The following is a 20,207-nucleotide window of genomic DNA, read 5'->3' as shown; positions in this document are numbered from 1 at the left end:
TTTAGTACTTGCACTTAGGTCATAGTGTTTTTGGCAGAATAAAAATTAAACAATTTAGTGCTACACTAAAAACCTATTTTTTGTAAAAAATAAAGAAAAGCCATGGGTCAAACATATATTTTCTGTTATATTTAAGGTCAATAAGTAAAAAAAAAATTTGGACCTGATAGGCAAAAAAAAATTTTTTTTAAAGACCTCAAAGGGTTAATAACTGCAGTTATATTTAACATGTTAAACCGCCATAAGTGATGATTTTTCAAACTTATATTTGGGTACACATTTAGCTTCAAAAAGAAATAGAAATATTTATAAAAGTTGACAATTGCATCTTCTTCTTCTTCGATTATTTACTGAAAAATTTATATAAATATTATAATATATATATATATATATATATATATATATATATATATATATATATATATATATATATATATATATATATATATTGGTGTATTATCGACTCTAGGGATATTAAATTAGTTATTTTTAATTATTTTGTGTTTAGCAAAAATAATAGCAATAAAGAGAGATATTAATTTTGTAACAATTTTTAACTTAAGCAAGAAAAAGTTAATTTTTAAACATTCTTAGAATAATGAAATGTTATTTCATAAATTTAGTTTTTTTTTAGCAATGATTAATGACCAGATGGGTTAGAGTTATTAATTTTCTATTATAAAATATTCATTTTTTATTATATTATAATATATAACAATGGAATATAAAATTAGTAAAATAACTTAGTATAAAAAATTTTAATTTTTATTTTTTAAATGGTTTTATAATAAATCAAAATAAATTTTTATTAAAGATTAGAAAAGAACATTTGGATTGTTAAAATGTTTATTAGAATAAATAATTGTTATTAGAGTTAAAATAGAGTTTTAAACTTTTTCTTAATTTATCTTCTGCTCAAAAAATCATTGTATTATTTGGTAGGTAAATTTAGTAATTGATTATTAGAATTTGATTTCAAAGAAGTTCTAAAGATTTTTATTTACTTAATAATATAAAAAAAATCTAATTTTCTAATTTTAATTTAAATCTAATTTAAAACTGGCACCAACAATGGCAAAAAATTGGCCTTCGCTAAATCAGTCATATACAGTAACAACTTTTTTTATAATTTATTACTTTATTAAATATTAAAATGTTTCCTTACTCAAAAACTTATGCATTTTTATTTTTAGTTGATTCGAAATGGATAAGAAAGGAAATACTATATTTTTTTGCATTTGAGTTGATTTATTTATATTTTAGGAAACCAATATATATATTAGATAAAAATAAATTTTTATGTACAGTGGGGTGCAAAAAAAAAGCCACACTGACATTTTTTCTTGATTTTAAGTATAAAATGTATAATCAAGCAAAACAAAAAAAATTGGATGTGGCAGTGAAAAATTCAGGAAAGAAGAGGTATGTATATATATAAACTCATATTTATATAACAAAAATCATTAAAAAGACAGAATAATATGGGCACATTTAATATTTTACAAAACAACGAACGGATATAGAAATTGGACGAATTATTGAAGCTGCTGATCGAGGAGAGTCTCATAGAAGCTATGGAAAGCGTTTTAAACGGCAAAACTCCACTATTAGCAAATTGGTGAAGAAATATAAACAAAATGCTACAACTGAAAGGTCTATTGGATCAGGGAGAAAACCTAAAACTTCAAAAAAGGAAGATCCTTACATTCTTAACACTGTCAAAAAAGATCGTAAAATCTCATGTAGTGAGATAAAACTAGATTTGAACCTTACTAATATCTCAAAGTGGACAATATCTTGTCGAATAAAAGTATCAGGTGAATTTTTTTCTGGAAAGCAAATAAAAAAACCATTTGTTAGTGAAATCAATCGCAAAAAAAGATTAAAGTGGTGCATTGAGCACAAAGATTGGACATGTGAACAATAGGCTAAAGTTATTTGGAGCGACGGGTCTCCTTTCATCTTGTTTTATAATGGTCGACTTCACTGTTGGAAATTAGTTGGGGAAAAATTCAACCCCCAAACATGAAACGCAACCATTAAACATGACAAAAAGGTCAATGTGTGGGGTTGTTTTAGTGCACACAAAGTTGGACAACTTTACCAGGTGAAAGACACCATGGACCAGCATTTGTATCACAAAATCTTAGTTAATCAACTTGGACCAAGTATAAAAGAATTTTTTCCTAATGGTGACTACATCTTTCAACAGGATAACGATCCCAAACATACAGCACGGTTGAATAAGAGATATCTAGAATCTAAATTGATACCAGTTATGTCTTGGCCAGCACAGTCTCCTGATTTAAATCCAATTGAAAACCTATGGTCTATATTGGATAAAAAATTGAAAGAATGTAGGGCAACAAATGAAGATGAACTGTTCCAAACTCTTCTTGTTGGATGGAATGCTTTGCCAAATGACTTATTAAAAAGACTTTTAGACAGTATGCCTTCTAGATGCGCAGAAGTCATAAAAAATAAAGTGTGGCCAATTAAATACTAATACAACTAAAACTTGAAAAATACTTCACAAATCCTAATTTCTTTTTATTATATGTAATATACAATAATATCAAAAGCCTTTCTATCAAAATTGTCTTATATTACTTTCATTATATGAGTTTAAGACATTTTTTATTGCTTTTTTTTTTATTAAAAAATTGAGTGTGGCTTTTTTTTTGCACCCCACTGTAAATGTATATAGGATTATGTAATATAATTACATTATTATGTGCTAATACTTTATTAAAATTTTAATTTTTTTTTTTTTTGAAGTTGTTTATTTACAAATTGATTATTTAATCACGGAAAATTTAATATTTTATTGTAAATCAAAAATGATTTGTTTTAGATAATATTTTCGATAACATTCAATCTATTTTACATTTAAAATGTTCACTTTTTAAATTTTCATATGAACAACATTCCTTTCATTTACGAAAACTATACGGCAGTTGAGTTGCCACAACCTTTCTGTTGTTTAACGGGGAAAACGCATTGATTTTCAACGGAAATTTCAGTTTATATGCGGAAAACTTCCGGCAGCTACGATGACAAAACCTCCCGTTATTTAACGGAAATAAACGGAAAAAACCCATTGTATTTAAACGGAAATATCCGTTTATTTACAGAAACTTCCGTTTACATGTGATGGGTTTTTCCGTAAAATAACGGGAAGTTTTGTCATCGTAGCTGCCGGAAATTTTCCGTAGAAAGCGCGATATTTTTTTAACAGTGTACATTTGTAATATCCATAGATATTGCATGGATATAGCGGAACTCTTAAAGTTCAATATTTTCTGTAGTAAAAACAAAAGAATACGGTTGAAATTTTATTATTTAGAAAGCAATAGCCAAGTCAATATACTCGTCCGATGAATAGTCCGCCATTTTCTAATAAAATCACAAATGATATTTCTAAATACCTCAATTTTGAACAAACTCATAATTTTTTTCAATTTATAAAAGTTGCAAAAGTATTTTAAACGTAGGTTAACACTGAAAATGTGATCGACCCCAGATTTGACGTCTTGACCTGAAAATTTGTGTATTCATTTGTTGTTACACTTGTCCAAAATGGGAAATAATTACTCAGAAGCTTCCCAAAAAAACCCTTTGGAGCGAAGTATCTACATATGTTCCTGATTAGAAAAATGAAAAAAATGAAATCCTTCATGACCGTCCGAGCGAGAAATTTTAGTTTTAAAATGTAAGAAATTGCGACAAAAAATATTTTTTTGCAATCAAAAGAAAACACATTTTTTATTCACTAAACATTGATCTACACTACATAACAGATCCCTGATGCATGGGTAAGTCACTAAAATGTTTAAAAAACTTCAAAATCAAAAGTAAAATGATTGTTTAGCAAGTTTAATTTTGATTTTTTTTAAAATGATTTAACAATTGTCCACTGTAGATTGCTTTTATTCTTTTTATTCTATGAACACATAACAAAGAAATAATGTGAGAAAACAATGTACTCTTTAAAAAATTGAGTTGGGGGCAGCTTTAATGTTAGTTAGTCAAGCTTTTTTGAAAAACTAAAACATAAATAAACTGAAACAAAGAGACGATGTTTTCTTGATAACTTTGCATTAAAGACGCTTGCTGTTGAAATCTACTATGCAACTCAGCAACTTTTCTGGATAGTCTGGATGACCCAGAGGCCTTTTGTATCTCTCCCAGTGGGTTCGGAAACTGTGATGAAGTGCTTCTGTTGTCTGTTCGCTGAATGGTCCAAGAGACTTTTTGTGACGATCAATGAAATCCTTAACATGAAAGAAGACAGTGTGGACTTTTGGACTCACACTTACTTTTGGCAAGGAGAGGAAAGCCAGTTGAAATTGGTCAATTTTCTTTGAGCAGTTTGAATCCAGATGATTTCCAAAGCAGGCATTCACAACTGCATCAAACTTTCTCAAAGTGTCGATGAATGGAAAAACATGAAAAGCTGAACAATTCTCTGCTTGTCTTTGAAGAAGGTCAACATTTTTGAGGAGTTTGCGGCATTCATTCCCAGCAAACTGCCCTCCGTGAAAAGGCTGTTCTTTGATATGAAGAGCTTTAGGCCATTCTTCAGCCTCAGGCCAGGAGTCCGTTAGTGCCTTGAACAGATGGTTCACTACACCGAGAAGGAGATGTAGCTCCATTGGTGGTATGATGTCAAGAACAAGTGCATTGTCAGAAAAATCCAAGAGGGGCTCATGCACCACATTCTGAAATTGTTTAGCCTTTTTCATGTCTAAACCAGCTGCTTTAAATGAGGCATAAGATCTTCTGATGGATCCAAAGGTTCGAAAGTTACCATTCTGTGATAACCTATTGTGGTCAATGTCACACCATGTGCAAGGGTGTGAGCTGGCATGTGACTGAAGCCCACACACAAGGTTTGCCACCTTCAGGTCACTTGAAAGAAGAAAGTCAACTCGCTCAGAGCAGATGAGAGATAGTATTGTTCTCAAATTCTCATAGTTTTCTGGTACATCCTCTGCTACAGCAACAAGAAGTTGAGATTTCACACCACTGTCTTTTGCTGCAAAAGATGTAAGTGTCTTCTTGTCTGGTGGAGCTTGAACTTGAGAAATCAATTCATCTTCTTGAATCCCAAGGCTAACCTTGAGGAAACCACCACCACCGTCAATTCCAAGCTTGACTATGTGCTCTTTATACACTTGTCTTTTGAGCAAGACATCATTGAGAAGTTCAGAGAGATTCTTGCAGTGAACCACAATTTGTTTCTTTGTCTGAGACTTTTCATGTGTCACAGTTATGTTTGTGTGAGTGAAATGTTCAGATAGTTGTGTACCTATTTGATGGAATTTTGCCCGGAATTGAGGTTCAACAACTCTGGCTTGTGCAACATGGTTCAATGTTGAGGCCAATTTTTTGACGCTTGCATTAGACAGCCCTGTGTTTGTCTGAATGTTTGCAAGGTCTTGGGCTTTTAGAACTACTTCATCACCAAAGAGTCTTTTTGCGCTTGCTGCACCTGTATTAAAAACATTGCTATGAGTAGGAGCAAATTTTTCACATAAACAACCAAGTTTTCTTTATGGAAAGTAAAGTTTAGATTTGAACTGCAAATTTTATTTGTTAAAGGTTTTTTCTTTTGTAAGAGACAAAGACAATGACAAAGTTTTAATTACTATCAGATAAAAGATTTGCAAGTTACTGTTACCTGGAGTAATTGGCAAAGGTCGCCCACCACCACTTTGTGCTATTCTTAGGGTTCCATGAGGAGAAGCCTCTTTAGATGAAATGACTACTGAAGCAATCTGTTCACTGACTTTGGAATCTTTTGATGCCAACATCTTTATGTTATGCCTGAATGTGAACTGATTGCATTGATGAGGTACTCCTCTTCCAATTAAGGAGAGGCAATCAGAACATCTTCTTTGGTCTTGGGATGGTAAAGGCTGTTGTGGCATTTCAAATGGGTGCTTTTGCAATGCTTTCAGGTGTCCAATTTTGCAAATGATGCAATCACACTGCTGTCCTCTTGTCTCAGGCCTAGGGATGACAGATGAGAAATCAAAAATGGGAGGGACAGAGACATTCTCACCATTTTTCTTTCTCCTCAGAAGCAGTCTGCAAGAATCACACATTCCAAGTGGGACTCGTGTGTCACAAAAGTCAACATCCTGAGAAATCAGACTCTTGACTTGGTCTTTAAGAAAACTTGTTAGCTCCCTAGAACATTTTTTCATACAGAGGAGACAAACTGACTTCCGACAGTCTTCATGATTTTTTGCTGAGTTTGGCATTTTTGAGTTGTGCATTCCACGAATGAAAACATGAATATGTCATTAAAATGCCTTTTCCCAAAATTTGGTTCAATATTTTATTAGGGATGTGCCACTAATACTTAAGAACTGATTTTTTCATCAAATTTTGAAAAAAAAAATTAAAATTTTTTTTGGCAAAAATCTTATTTTTTAAACTGAAATTTCTCGCTCGGACGGTCATGAAGGATTTCATTTTTTTCATTTTTCTAATCAGGAACATATGTAGATACTCCGCTCCAAAGGGTTTTTTCGGGAAGCTTCGGAGTAGTTATTTCCAATTTTGGACAAGTGTGTTGTGGTCGAACTAATGTTTACTTACCTAGCTGAAAGCATTTCTGAATTGGTTCAAAATTCCTAAAGCATTGAGTGTTAAGAGTTGGACTTAAATTTACCTTCTTGACAATTTTTTTAAACAAACAAAAATAATTAGTTTCTAAATTCAACTGATACACTATATTTGTAAAAATATAAATAGCTATAAATTAAATGACAGGAATTTTTCAGAGTTAAAGCACCATATATATATATATATCTGAATACAATTTGAATACCATAATGTTCATGAATGTATTTATATTCGATTCTAATTCAAAATCTTTTGCAAAAAAAAATTAAAGAAAAAAGTTCAAAGTAAATCATAAAGAACAAAATCATCATTAGAACCATTACAAATATATTTAGTTGCAGCCATGTAAACTGTTATGATCACTAGATGAATCAATCTCATCATCTAAATACTGCTTGTCTTCCATAAATTGATGCTCATTGATGTCACTGCCATGCAATTCATCTAAAGAATTTGTAGGCTCCATTTCTCTATTATTATTAACCATCTCTTCCATTTCTTGATTTCGCATTTGAGACTCTTCATTAAGAGGTTGCTCACTAATAAGTCCACTATTATCGTTAATATCATGATGAATTTGAATAACAGCTGTACGATTTCTAAAATGGAGAACACCTTCAGCACCTTGCAAGCTGATAGAAGGACTGCCTTGCATATGGCTAGCAGCTTGTGCTTGATGTATAGCTCGTGCACTAGCAATAAGTTGTGCTGCCTGGTTTTCACTTACTAATATTTGCCCAGTTTGAGGGTCAATACGTGCAGAGCTGACAATCAGTTGGTCACCAGCAACTTGAACATCAGAGCTTCTAACAATAACACCTTGAGTAAGTTGTGCTGTAAACTGAGCTGCTTCATTTTCAGTTAAAATATGCAAGCTTTGTCCATTTGAATTTGTTGCTTGCTGTAGCTGGCTAACACTACCAAGTATATGAGCAGTTTGCTCGTCACCTTGACTTGCTGCAGTATCAATCAACAATTGCATATCTACTGCAGTTAATTGTGATGCATCAACTGTTGTGATGTGATTTCCATATCCATGATCATAATAAGTACCTTGATACTGAATACCATTTTCAGATCCTATTACATTACCATTACCAGTATTGTCTGAGTCATCATCACCTTTATGGATAATTTCACGACCCTGAATGGTGTGGCCTTCAAATTCCATTCCTTTATGTCTCCTCTGAATGTGGCGTTTAAGACTTGAGCGATTAGCACAGCCATTATCACAAAAAGGGCATTCATATTGCTGAACTATTCCATCACGGCATTTTTTAACATGCAAATAAAAACCAGACTTTGAACTATAATGTTTTCGGCATTTATGACATACACCTTCCGGTAACTCAGATTCATCCAACAATAAATATGGATTTTCCTTTGGAAATTCTAGATCTCCTCCTGGTTGATGTCTTATTACATGCCGGTTATAGCTTGATTTATGCTGAAACTTTGTATCACATATTGGACATTTATAAGTGACTAAGCCCCCATCAGCAGTATGCCTCATTACATGTGCGTTATACTGGGAACGAGAATAGAATTTTTTTTCACAATAAGGGCAAGTTCGCACAGGCTTGTCTTCAGAGTGAGTAACTTTGTGTTCTTTTAAACCTGTAAATGTCTTAAAGGCATAACCACAAATATCACATTCATACTCTCTTGCTCCTGAGTGCATAACACTATGTGTGTATATTGATAAGGCAGTAGTAAGTTTTTTCTTACACACTATACATGTAATTACACCCGCGTTAGCATGTACAGCAAAACAATGTTCCTTTAGGTCAGCTTGAACTTTAAAAGTTTTAAAACAGATGTCACAACGAAAGTTTTTTATCATTGTATGCATGGTCTTAATGTGATAATTTAAGTTACCTTTAGTTTTGTGGCTGCTGCCACATTGATCACACACATATGCTCGTGTATTTGAGTGTGCTGTCATATGTAGGTTCAATGCTCTTTTATTAGTAACACGTTTTCCACATATTTCACATTGGTAACGACCATTTTTAAAATGAACAACAGCTTGATGTTCTCGAAGACCATACTTATTTGAGATAACCTTCTCACATATGTCACAAGTTACAGGACCTTTTACATCACCATATAAATATTTTTCCTTTTTTTCTTTTTTTGCTTTAATATATTCTTCAGTCACCTCTTCATTACCTACTTTGTCAGCATTCTCACTGTCTTCTGTTGAACTTTGGCTTTTACTTTCTTTACGCAGAATTTTAACTTGAATAGCGCTCTTACGTGGCCTACCCCTTAATTTTTTGTTCCGCTTTTTACATAGATCCACTCCTGTTGCCTTACGCTTTCTATTGCTTTCATCTGTAATGTCAGTATCACCTAAAATTAAGAGATTATAATGTCTATATAAGATTAATAATAGCACAATAAAAATATCTATAATCAAATTTTAAAGTTCATTTGAAAATACTTTTACTTTTTTCTTTATCTTTCTCAATGATGTTGGTTTCATTACATTTCATAATACACATGTCTGCATTCTTAGAATTAGATGTTGAAAGACATAACTTTTCATCATTATTAACTTCTCTGCTATTGTTTGCATTTAAAACAGCTACAACACACTCCCCCTCTTCTGTCTTAAATTTAAAAAATTCTGTTTTAAGAAAAAAACATTTGTAACTTTATTGTGTAGTTCTTGTGTAAATATTACGAAAATTTTTGGTATGTACATTAGAAAAGTCTTATCACATTTTAAATTACCTTTTTGTTTTTGTAAAATTTTGTTTGAACATTAGGATCATTTTGTTCTTGAGATTTATTCAACCAAAATTCATCTACTAGATGTTGATATGATTTTATAAGCTGCTCATGGACCCATGAGTCTTTCCATGCAACACGATAAGAATGACTTCCATCCTACAATTATTAGGAATAAATAAATATGCATACATGCATGAATGTGTGTATGTGTATATGTGTATATTTGTGTGCGTGTGTGTATGTGTGCGTGTGTGTGTGTGCGTGTGTGTGTGTGTGTGTGTATGTATGTATGTATGTATGTATGTATGTATGTATGTATGTATGTATGTATTTATTTATGTATGTATGTATGTATGCATGTATGTATGTATAAATGTATGTATGCATGTATTATACTTAAATGGCTTTTATTTCAAGTGAAAAAAACTTCTTTACTAAAAAAGAAGTAAAGTTAGAACTTAAAATGAATGTTCGAATTTAAACCAAAGAAAATATATTTATATCATTTTAAAACACGAATATTCGAAAAACGAAAAAATTATATTTACTGGGAGACTGAAAACTTCTAAAATCTTTTCAGGTTGAAGATTTACTCCTAACAAACCACTTTTTAAAATTTCTGAACTGTAATCTTCGGAGTTATCAGCATTTGAAGAAAGCTCAGCACTTTTCACAAAGTCAGCTGTCGACTCTGAATGGTGTAATGCTGTAACGGATTCTTCTAAATTTCTGGAAATAGGAATATTGACAACTTGGTGGAACTCATCCGCCATGATTCGTGCAGCCTCATTCATTATTAAAAGTGGGTGTATTAAGCATAAATATTACTAATAAAAATAATAGGAAATAAACTATAACAGTGTGACCACGTCCAGTAAGGGAAAAGTCTTGCCCCCAGCAAGGCTGTCGAGTCTTATTGAATTTGGTTGCTGTATCGGATTGATGGACTACTAATTTTCGGTTGTCTATAGGTTTAAAATACTCGAGTTTCAGATTGAATTATTGTCATTTTCTAAATTGTTTTCAGTTTTTAAATACTTAATTTAACTAGATTATTTGATTTTAGTAAAGTCTTAACCAACTTCATTTAGAATTAAAAAGCTTAGTTATAACAACTTTTCATGAGACAACCGTTTTATTCTTAACGGTTTCATTGATACTCTAGACATTCGGTATTAATTCTAATAATTGCTACAAAATTTCTAACTTTAGCAAAGTTAATTAGTTGCTTTTTTGAAAACTCAGGCGTTTTTTTTTTTGTTTTTTTTTATGGTACTTTGACTTGATTCATTTAGTATCTCTGAAATGTTAATTAATCTCAGCTATGACACTTAATGAATATTTATCTAAAAATATACTGATTTTTTTAATTTTTATATGTAGCTTTTAAATATAATGATATTTATTAAATATTTTACAATAACTTTGTCAGAATTCCACATTATGACAAATTAGTAAACTTAAAGAATTATTTCTTAGATTATTTGTGTATGTGAACTTTCATGAAATTTTATTGGCTATAATGAAGAAACCTTCTATTTTTATTTTCAACAAAATTCTAGCTGTGAGAAAACTATAACCTTAAAAATACTTAAAAGGTTATAGACTTGCTTTTCTATTACTATTTTATACACAGATTTTTTCTGGAATTTATTCACTCTAGTTTCCTGTTTGATATTTTTGTGTTATTTAATTCATTAGCTATAAAAGGTTTTTATATACAGGTTTAAACATAAAAACTAAGCTTGCTACTATTGATTTCTAAAATAGTAAGCTTTCTTAAATTGAACTAATTTAAAAAATTAATTTTAATTTGTATTTTAAAAACTATAACATAATATAATATATAACTGTATTTTTATAACAATTTTTTTTTGTTTTTTTAAGGTTTTAAAATACTATTAATTAACAAATTTGTCAATGATAGATGTTAGATGGAAGTTTGCTGTGCTTGGTAGTTTCCAGTTCTTCCTAAAACAGGTATGTTTAATTGATTTCTAGTAACTTTCTATAAGTTTTAAAAGTAATTAATAAAGAAAGCTTATAACCATGTGATAAGTATTGATATTATTAATAAACATGAAGAGATGAAATTTCAATCAATTTAAGAGGAGCAATTAAAGTAACTTATTGTGTAATGTGTCTCCTTCACATTTATGGAGATGTTGGTATCAAATAGAATAAGGGTAGGATAATTTGAATGAGCTTATAGCAGATCTACACACACAAAAAAAAAGCAACAACAACAATTGTATGAAGGATATAGAGAACAAGAACTGTATCAATGGTTAAATTCTGAGCCCCCCCCCCCCAAAAAAAAAAAAAAAACCATGTGCAAATCTCTATTTCTATAATTAACTTATATTGTATCCTTTTTTTTAATGATAAAGTACAGTATTGAAAAAAGTTGCAAATAGCTTAGCATGTAATTTTAGAAGGAAGTTTTTTTATTTTTTTATTTTTTGAGGATGAATAAAAGAATGCAAAATGTTCCTCTTGAAAAAAATTTGCATTCTTTAAAATCAGGATTTCTTGCTATAAATATTTGGAAAAACATTGACCATATCTGCATTATTAAATTTAATGTGTCCCTTTTTTTTAATTTATCTTTTTAGAATTAAATTGTTGGTTTAGTTTTAAGCTTTGAGATATGCTTACTAATTTTGTATATTTAAAAATGTTTAGTAACTTTTTAGAAATGTAAATTTTTTAAATTTAACTAAAAAATTAATATTCTTTTTCTAATTCTATTCTTTTTTTCTTCATTCTGTTTCTTTTAAATTCTAATATCGTAGAGTTAGAGTTAGTTTAAATTATCTCTTATTTTTACAGTGTGACAGAAGTCCACAATTTTCTTTGCAATAAGTTTTGAATTTGTTAGCTGGTGCCTTTGAAAGAAATTTTAAAAAATTGTATTTAATTTTGTTTAGGTAAAGGTGAAGTTGCATAGTTTATTGTATCTTATTTGCTGCCACACTTTTTGAACCATTTTTTCTTCTGATTTTTATCCCAGTTCCTTTTTTTAAAAATATTGAGACGAAAGAATTAAGGGTTATCCGGTAAGAGTTATGTGGAATCAAAGTCAGCCATTACAACCGAACTGGGGTTGGCCACCTAATCCAAATTATCAGTTTAATAATAGTCAAGGTCAGTAGACTTATTTGTTATTTTTAAAGCATGTTACAGGAGGGTTGCTATTACTTGAACACTTAGTCTTGTAAATTGAAGTCATTTTCAAAATTAACTATTAGAGTATGTACTAGCTACCGCTTGGAAAATACAAAAAGCTATTAAACATAATGGACTCGCATTAGAGGGAGTTTTTAAAAAAATAACTACTTATGCTTTCTGGAAGGGAATTTGTAATTATATGCATACTGTTGCATTAAAAGGTTAACATTTTAGTATGTAGAACAGAACTTCATACTAAATTAGCTTTATGCTGTAATAGTGTTTATCTTGTTTCCTTTGTGTTGCAGACAGCTGTATGAATAGTTTCAATACAATTTAAAAAAACAGTTAATATTTTATCTATTCTGAGTGCAAAATGTTAATATGCAGAATATCTCATCACCATCTCCTTTAAACAGTCATAAGAAAATCAGAAATATATGTGGTTCTGTGTGTTAGTGATTGATATCATGATGATCATTCTAAGTTCATATTGGGTTGAGCAGAAGTTGGTAACTAAAAAAATGTTGCAGTGCCTTCAAAATCTGTTTGAACAAAGTTGGTGAAGCAAAAGATCTTAAATTATCAAATAAGTTACCTATCTCATCTAAGTTTTTATTCTTGAACTAATAACTTTTGTGGTGCTATTTAAGTATGTTTATTTTTGAGATATTTTGTATTTTAGATGAAAGCCAGAGTTGGGCAGCTGCTGCTGCTCTTTGGGTTCAACATAAGCAGTTCCATCCAAATGGTAATGAAGGTTATGCAATATTAGATAAGCCACCTGAACCTCCTGGTCCTCCACCCCTACCTCCACCTCTCCCTCCACCAGAGGAAGTTCCAGCTCCTGTAGAAGTAGTTGATTATAATCATGGTCAGACAATTCTTGAAAATCAACCAGAAGCATTTCAAAATGACTTAAGTAAGCAAGAGAGTTCTAAGCCCCTCATCTTGCCTGGTGATGTTTTTGATTACAATCATGGTAAAGCAGAAGCAAATGGAACAGAACAAAACTGGGGGTATAATATGTGGGCAGGACAACAGGTTCCTGCCCAACCTGTACCTGGATTTTACAACTCTGATTGGAATCAAGGGCAGTGGAATGGAGAACATTGGGAGAGTTGGAATGATAGTACATCTAATTTTCATCCTCAGCCAGAAGGCTTTGATCAAAATAGTTTTCACCCTCCAGTCTTCCAAGATGCTAGTTCAAAGCACAAAGAAATTCTTTACAATGGTCGTTCAGAAAATAATTCTCCAGGTTATTTTATTCTTTTTTTCTCAGTAAATACTATTTATACTTTTTTTTCACTAAAGTTTTTAAACAAGGGTTAAAAATTTTATCAAGTTAACTTAAAATTTTTTTAGATCCTATTGAGCTTGCTAAAAAAGGGAAATCACTTCCATTGTGGCTTCGACAAGGTTTGGAAAAACTAGGGAAAGATAAAGAAAAACAAAAGGTAAAAGAAGATCTTCCAGTTGCAAAAAAAATATCTGGTTATCAACATGGATCTCCACATTCTTCGCCAGAAAGAGAAGAACAAGTATGAGTTATCACATTTAAGTTTAAAGCAAATTTTTTATGTGTAAAAATAGTTAAAAATTTTATAACTTTTATGCCTATTTAAACTTAAAATGTAAATGAGTAAGAGTTCATAATTGTTTGTTTTTATATGCCATATGTATTGTTCAATATTATTATATAATGGTCTATTTTCTCACCAAAATTATTTGCTATAGATAAATATTGCTGAAAATCCTAAAGCAAGCACTCAGGAGGAAAGTGTTCCTATAATTGCTGCAGAAGATGATGCTAGTCCGCATAATAAAGTTGAAGAAGAATTAGATGAAGAGGAAAAACAGAGGCGACGAGTATGAGATATTAGTATTGATATATTTAATGAGGGGTGGGGGTTATGTTAGTTAATTTATTCTTTTGTTCGAAATTGATTCCAAGTAAACCTAATATTTACTGGTAGTCCTGAGCAACTACTGGCTAATTTCCACTGAATGTGTTACCTTACAGATGTTGAAAATAAAAACGTGGATGACAGAAACACTTTTAGGGGTTACAAATGATGAAATACAATCCCTCTGCAATGAGGTCTATTTTGAAATTAAAAGATCAGGTGTGTATTAACTATATATACTTTTAACACTTCCTCATGGCGAAATATTACTTAGTTTATTTTCGTGTTTTTATTTTTTTTAAAAAAAGTTTTAAATGGTTCTTAGTTAAAGATTTAAGGTTTTTATAATTAATTTAGTTAAAGTGAAAGCAACACAATTGAGAAAATCAGGTGGGCTTGAGGCTTTACGTTCTGCTGCTTTAGGTAGGTTTTTATATTTGAAACATAATTTGAAAGAAAGATCTCTTGGTTTGTTGTAAGTCTCAATTGCTCTTATGCTTCTCAACCTCTATAAACACTTTTAACAAACTTTTATTTGTAAACATAAACAGCTAAAAATGCATGTATGAACTTGCAGGAGATGGTGATCCATCAGCTAGTGATAGCGAAGAAGAGCCGCCTTCCCCAAAGAAAATATTGGTAGAAACAACAAAGAGTTCGGATGTTAGTCATACGTCTCCTGTTCCTACTAAAACTTTTGACATGCCAGCAAAGTCTGTTTATTCTGAGAGGAGAGAAGAACAGCTACAAGCTGAAATAAAGAGTTTAGACATATTAATTCAAGCTAGAAAACAACAAAAAATTAACGCAGAAAAGAACATCGAATCACAGCGACATAAAGAGACCGATTCATATTCGGTCAAAAAATCTCTAAACAATAAAAAAACTTCAGATAGTGACGAATCGACAAGTAACTTACGTAAAAAACGAAAACAATTTTCTGAGAGTAGTTCCTCCGAGGATGAGAGTGAAGAAAGTGATTGTTCGGACAGTGACTCAGTTAGTCGAAAAAGAAAAAAGCCTAAACATCGTCCGCGATCTCCAAGTAAACATAAAAGAACCAAAAAGAAAAATAAGCGCCAAGAAAGTTCTAGTGAATCAGATCATAAGAAAAAGAAACGCAAAAAAAAAGATCCAAGTTCATCTTCTGATGAGAGTTTGCATTCGTTGCGTAAAAAAAAGTCAAAGGGTAAGAAGCATAAACACAAATCAAGAAGTCATTCGAGGTAAACATTTGCCTTCTTGTGTTTAATATAGCGTGCACCGTAGCGATTTTTTAAATTTTCCCATTAAAACAGGTAATATTTAAGGTTATAAACGCGTTTAGTATTACAATAGACTTGGATATTTAATTTTAAGTTTGTAGAGTTTTCTTCAAGCTTGAACAAAATAGTTCATCCATAGGTCCCCTAGATATTCAAAACAGCGAAGGTAGCTAAGAAATGGCAATGTGACAGAATTTAGCACTTGCAAATAAAAGTCGCCACTCGGGTCGCTAAATACGCGAAATCAATTGAACCGATGAAATGGTTTGTAGTTGACTATTCAAGCTATGTGGAAAGAACCATATTTTCTTATATTTTTCAAACTAGATGTCATTGTTAATGAGCTCTAAAGGTTGACATTGTAAATTTTTTAAATGATAATAAAAAATCGAACAGCCTTAAACCTCATTTCTTTTAAAATATATTTATCTTTAATTTTATAATTAACATATAATTAGCGATAAAATGCCATTTTTGTATCGTGCGACTTTTTTATTTACATTGCTACGTCCAGTATCTCTTGTATTTTCTTATTTTGAAAATTTTCTTTGCTTAATGTGGCAATATCATTTTAACCTTAAACTGTTGGAATTTAGTAAATCTGTTTTACATCGCAATAAAATACATTAAGTTTTTTAAAGTATTTGTAACAAGGCGATACTTATTACAGGCCTTCCCAACTATGACACTAAAAATAAAGTACGAGTTTATAGGCTTCTCTCGAATGAAGAAGAACGAAATCGTTGGATAAATTCAATTTCAAGAAGTAATTTTCCAAATAAGCCAAATACGTTTGCCTGTGAAAGACATTTTCCAGAAAATTTTTTAAAAGCTCGTGTCAATGGGAAAGATAGACCAATCGAACCTCCTTCAATTTTTCCTAATATTCCATCAAGTGTTATACCAACTCAAACTTTAAAACCAAGGTCCACAATTTCAATTTTCACAAACAATTTCTCTCCTGCGGGTCACTTTTATAGCTTTTGACAACGACATCGAAACCATTTACAGAGGATTTTCGAAACTATTGAGAAAATATTGAAAAAAGTTTCTTATATTGGATTGTGGGACAAAAAATTCTTTATGCATATTTTTACTTTATCATTACGATATTTGTTTTGATTGGCGCACGAAGTATTAAAGTGTTACTAAAGTGTTGTCTAAAGTGTTGCGAAGTATTAAAGTGTTACTAAAGTGTTGTCCACTACTAAAGTGTTGTCTTCTATCAGAAATGAATGCATCAGAAGTAGGTAAGAAAATTTATAATATAGAAACAATAATCAGATCGTATTCTTATTTTTCAACATCTCGAAGTCTATACAATCAGTTAAGAAAAGATTTTAAACTTCCAAGTGTAAAAACACTGACAAAAATTACATCTAGGACAAAGAATGTTTCAGATATTAATTTTATCAGCACTGTATTTTCAAATATAGAGGAGAATCTGAGAGATTGTATATTGGTACATGAGGTATATGTAAAGTCTCTTCTTCTCTACCATGGCGGTTCTCTATTTGGAAAAGCTGAAAATAATTCTGAGTTGTTAGTAAACACTGTTTTGGGTATCATGGTTAAATGTTTAAAAAGTGGACCATCTTTTTTGTGCAAAATGATACCTGTCTCTCATTTGGATGCTTCTTTTTTGTTTGAGCAAGTATGCTATGTTATCAATTCAATTATGCTATGTTATTAATTCAATCAAGTCTAGCCATGGAAAAGTTATTTCACTTATTTGTGATGGAAATCGAACAAATCAAACTTTTTTTAACTTATTTGAGAAAGTTGAAGAAAAGCCTTGGTTAACAAAATGTGGAATTTTTCTACTTTTTGATTATGTTCATCTACTAAAAAGTATCAGAAATAACTGGATAACAGAAAAAACACAGGAATTGCATTTTGAAAAAAATCAAAATATGGCTGCTAAATGGAGTGACCTTAAATGTTTATTTGATTTTGAAAAAGATCAGCTAATTAAACTATCTAGACTAAATTTTGTAGCTATACATCTAAAACCCATTGAAAGACAAAATGTATCACACTGTTTAAAAGCGTTTTGTGATGAAACTATAGTTGCTCTCAAAACTTATTCAAAAGTAATCCACCCTTGTAATATGAATGAAACCATTTGTTTTTTAGAAAAAGTTACTAAATTCTGGAAAATAGTGTAAAAGAAATTTACGGTGATACTTGATTTTTAGATTCTCATAAAAGAGTTATTTCGGAAGAACTAGACATAAATTTGCAATATTTACTTGATTTCGGAGATATGGCTCTTAAAATGAGTGGTAAACGAGGGCATAGAATAAAACCCTTAACTAGAGATACAGGTACTTCAATTTGGCATACTTGTTATGGGTTAGTAGAGATGTGTAAATATTTGTTAAAAAACAATTTCTTTTTCGTTATGCTAGGAAAGTTCTCAACAGATTACATTGAAAAAGATTCAGTAAGTTTAGACAAGGTTCAAGCGGAACATATTTTATAACTGTTCAAAATATTGTTGAAAAATTAAACATTGAGAAAGCTAAACTGTTATTGGAATTAAAAGTTGATGTTTCAGATTACACTATTGATATTGAGCATTTATGTCAAAAGTGTTGCAATTTTAGAAGTGAAGAATCTTGTGACATTATTAATCAATTGCCTGAACGAGGAGCATCTTTGCCACTGAGTACAAAAATGGCTCTGTTTTATATTGCAGGCTATGTGACAAGATGAATTAATGACTGACATTGCATTTTATTCTCAGTTGTATGGAGACTACACAAAAACTATGGACAGAGCTGGATTGAGGGTACCTCTTGATTGCTGTGTTCAGTGGGGTTTTTTTTGTTACATTATTTTTGAAATTGAGAAGAAAAAGACATGCAAAAAGTCGTTGTGCAATATATTTATGATGATATCAGATATTTATAACTTGAACATGCTAAAGAAACATGGTGTTATATTGTCAAACATATTTCTTAAAAATTATTGTTTGTTTATTTCACAAAAGTCCTCTAAGGAACCTGCATTAAAGGTTTTAAAATTATCTGTAAAGCATTAAAAAATATTGCTATGTACTTTTTTCATAACAATTTCTAATATTTGATGATTATTTTAATAGCTTTTTTTGCATTATTTTAAAGGTTGTTTATTTTTCTTTTGAGATTTCGTTTTTAAATAAAATTCATTCATTTTTCTGAAAAATGTTGTTTTTCATTATTTTTTTTTTGTTTTATTAAAATTTTATGATATTTAATAAACACTGCATTTAGACACTTTGTGCATTGGAACAGTTCTTTTTAAATTTAATAAATTAACTGAAAATAATAGCTCGCTTATTTTTTCAGCCATTTTTTTATATTTTCCGTAACATTGTCCGCCCCCAGTTTAAAATACGGATTTGCGACGGAAAGGCCTGTAATAAGTATCGCCATGATTTAGAATTAAATATTTTGTTCATAAAAGATCATGACATCATAAGAAAAAACTTAATAAATTTCTCATTTTCAAAGCGTATCAAATTGTCAACATCGCCTTTTCTATCTCAATTTGAAGTTTTAATTTCTTCCAGTCTATCTGTTCATTTATAAAATTAGGACAAATTAAAGGTTTGGGGATTATTTATAACACATCTTAATGAATAAAGTTAATATGAAGGAGCTAAATGATCTTAGCTGTTTTAAACCCCTTTTCTCCTCAGAATTTAAAAAATCAAGTTATTTTTTTAGCAAATGTCAACGGCTTCATCGTCGTCTTCGACCCATGATTCTAAACTCTCGGAGTCACTATAGATTGTAGACTCTTGAAAATAGTTACTAATTTCAATTATCCCCTTTTATGTAAACGAACAAAGTGAGAAAGCGGAAGGTGACAGTTTTTAATGTAAACGGACAAACTGAGAAAATGGTAGATGACAGTCTGTTCACTGGAAAGTTTTAACTTTAAGGACTACAAAAACCGCATCTAAGAAGTGCGACACTGAAAATAAGTATTCCAGACTTCATTGAACTGAAGGAAAAAAGCTAAACATTCAATTAAAATATCTTTTACTCTTCGTTACAACTCTCTTACACTTTAATACATTTTTTAAGCTATATTTAAGCAAGGTATTTCAAATGACTATAAAAGACTAATTTTTAATTTACTACATTCTAAAATGATAGCGATGAGGTTAATCGTGATTTTTCAAAGTGGTCTCTATTTAATGCCCTAGCTCTCTTGCTGTATTAATTTCTAGGAAGCCTTAGAAGGCTTCCTAGAAGTTAATACAGCAAGACAACTTTAAAAAAAGGCATTAAAAAAACAATATTGGGCTTTAAAGTCATTGGCCAATAATACACTCAAGTATTTCACCTCTAATCAATTATCAGCTAATTATAATTCAAACTCAAATCGTATAGAACTTACTACTCAAAAAAGTTATTTTTGAAAAAAAAAAAACAATGGTTCTGCGAACGTTCTATCGTGCAAATTCACTGCGGATTACAAAAGTAAAAAATGT

At 30.6% G+C, this 20,207-nt stretch overlaps 4 protein-coding genes and 1 pseudogene across 7 annotated transcripts; 3 read left to right on the top strand and 2 right to left on the bottom strand.

Moving 5' to 3' along the window:
* Positions 1-1,495: 1,495 nt before the first annotated feature.
* LOC149891114 (uncharacterized) lies at positions 1,496-2,038 on the top strand (the record flags this gene model as incomplete). Its single annotated transcript, XM_090082038.1, has 1 exon — positions 1,496-2,038. A coding segment is annotated over one exon (432 nt), but the record flags the coding sequence as incomplete, so codon positions are not given.
* A 1,182-nt stretch (positions 2,039-3,220) lies between these two features.
* On the bottom strand, positions 3,221-6,390 carry LOC149891113 (uncharacterized). The gene is made up of 2 exons (XM_090081761.1): positions 5,684-6,390; positions 3,221-5,494 (listed from the first exon to the last, which is right to left on the bottom strand). Exons 1-2 carry the CDS (start codon positions 6,282-6,284, stop codon positions 4,101-4,103), a joined length of 1,995 nt encoding a protein of 664 aa, XP_089937887.1. The 5' UTR covers positions 6,285-6,390; the 3' UTR covers positions 3,221-4,100.
* Positions 6,391-6,720: 330 nt separating this feature from the next.
* Positions 6,721-10,366, bottom strand: LOC145202000 (uncharacterized). The gene is made up of 4 exons (XM_080074869.2): positions 9,924-10,366; positions 9,376-9,531; positions 9,089-9,251; positions 6,721-8,991 (listed from the first exon to the last, which is right to left on the bottom strand). Exons 1-4 carry the CDS (start codon positions 10,167-10,169, stop codon positions 6,968-6,970), a joined length of 2,589 nt encoding a protein of 862 aa, XP_079930995.2. The 5' UTR covers positions 10,170-10,366; the 3' UTR covers positions 6,721-6,967.
* An 872-nt stretch (positions 10,367-11,238) lies between these two features.
* LOC145200628 (uncharacterized) lies at positions 11,239-16,124 on the top strand. 4 transcript variants are annotated; one of them, XM_090083375.1, is made up of 9 exons: positions 11,239-11,355; positions 12,412-12,522; positions 13,232-13,807; positions 13,915-14,090; positions 14,287-14,418; positions 14,573-14,675; positions 14,814-14,879; positions 15,034-15,682; positions 15,861-16,124. In XM_090083375.1, exons 2-9 carry the CDS (start codon positions 12,444-12,446, stop codon positions 15,889-15,891), a joined length of 1,812 nt encoding a protein of 603 aa, XP_089939501.1. In that variant the 5' UTR covers positions 11,239-11,355; positions 12,412-12,443; the 3' UTR covers positions 15,892-16,124. The 4 variants fall into 4 exon arrangements, with proteins under 4 accessions (XP_089939501.1, XP_089939500.1, XP_089939499.1 ...); XM_090083374.1 differs by having other exon boundaries at positions 12,389-12,522; XM_090083373.1 differs by having other exon boundaries at positions 12,306-12,522.
* Positions 16,125-16,834: 710 nt separating this feature from the next.
* On the top strand, positions 16,835-18,767 carry LOC149891112 (uncharacterized; annotated as a pseudogene).
* The last annotated feature ends 1,440 nt before the right edge of the window (positions 18,768-20,207 follow it).

The sequence above is a fragment of the Hydra viridissima genome, unplaced genomic scaffold (assembly GCF_058129835.1).
Source record: "Hydra viridissima isolate aposymbiotic clone 2 unplaced genomic scaffold, HvirCarnegie_v1 scaffold_3, whole genome shotgun sequence".
NCBI classification, from domain to species: Eukaryota; Metazoa; Cnidaria; class Hydrozoa; order Anthoathecata; family Hydridae; genus Hydra; species Hydra viridissima.
The sequence above is the reverse complement of the archived record's forward strand: the minus strand, read 5'-3'. Positions and strand labels throughout refer to the sequence as shown.

Coding starts and splice junctions, on each gene's coding strand:
- LOC149891113 (XM_090081761.1), bottom strand. CDS start 6,284: ATGCACAACTCAAAAATGCCAAACTCAGCAAAAAATCATGAAGACTGT. Junction 5,495..5,683: donor ACCTTTGCCAATTACTCCAG/GTAACAGTAACT, acceptor TTTTTAATACAG/GTGCAGCAAGCGCAAAAAGA.
- LOC145202000 (XM_080074869.2), bottom strand. CDS start 10,169: ATGAATGAGGCTGCACGAATCATGGCGGATGAGTTCCACCAAGTTGTC. Junction 9,532..9,923: donor TAGAAGTTTTCAGTCTCCCA/GTAAATATAATT, acceptor TAATAATTGTAG/GATGGAAGTCATTCTTATCG. Junction 9,252..9,375: donor AATTTTACAAAAACAAAAAG/GTAATTTAAAAT, acceptor TTTAAATTTAAG/ACAGAAGAGGGGGAGTGTGT.
- LOC145200628 (XM_090083375.1), top strand. CDS start 12,444: ATGTGGAATCAAAGTCAGCCATTACAACCGAACTGGGGTTGGCCACCT. Junction 14,091..14,286: donor CGCCAGAAAGAGAAGAACAA/GTATGAGTTATC, acceptor TATTTGCTATAG/ATAAATATTGCTGAAAATCC. Junction 14,419..14,572: donor AGGAAAAACAGAGGCGACGA/GTATGAGATATT, acceptor GTTACCTTACAG/ATGTTGAAAATAAAAACGTG.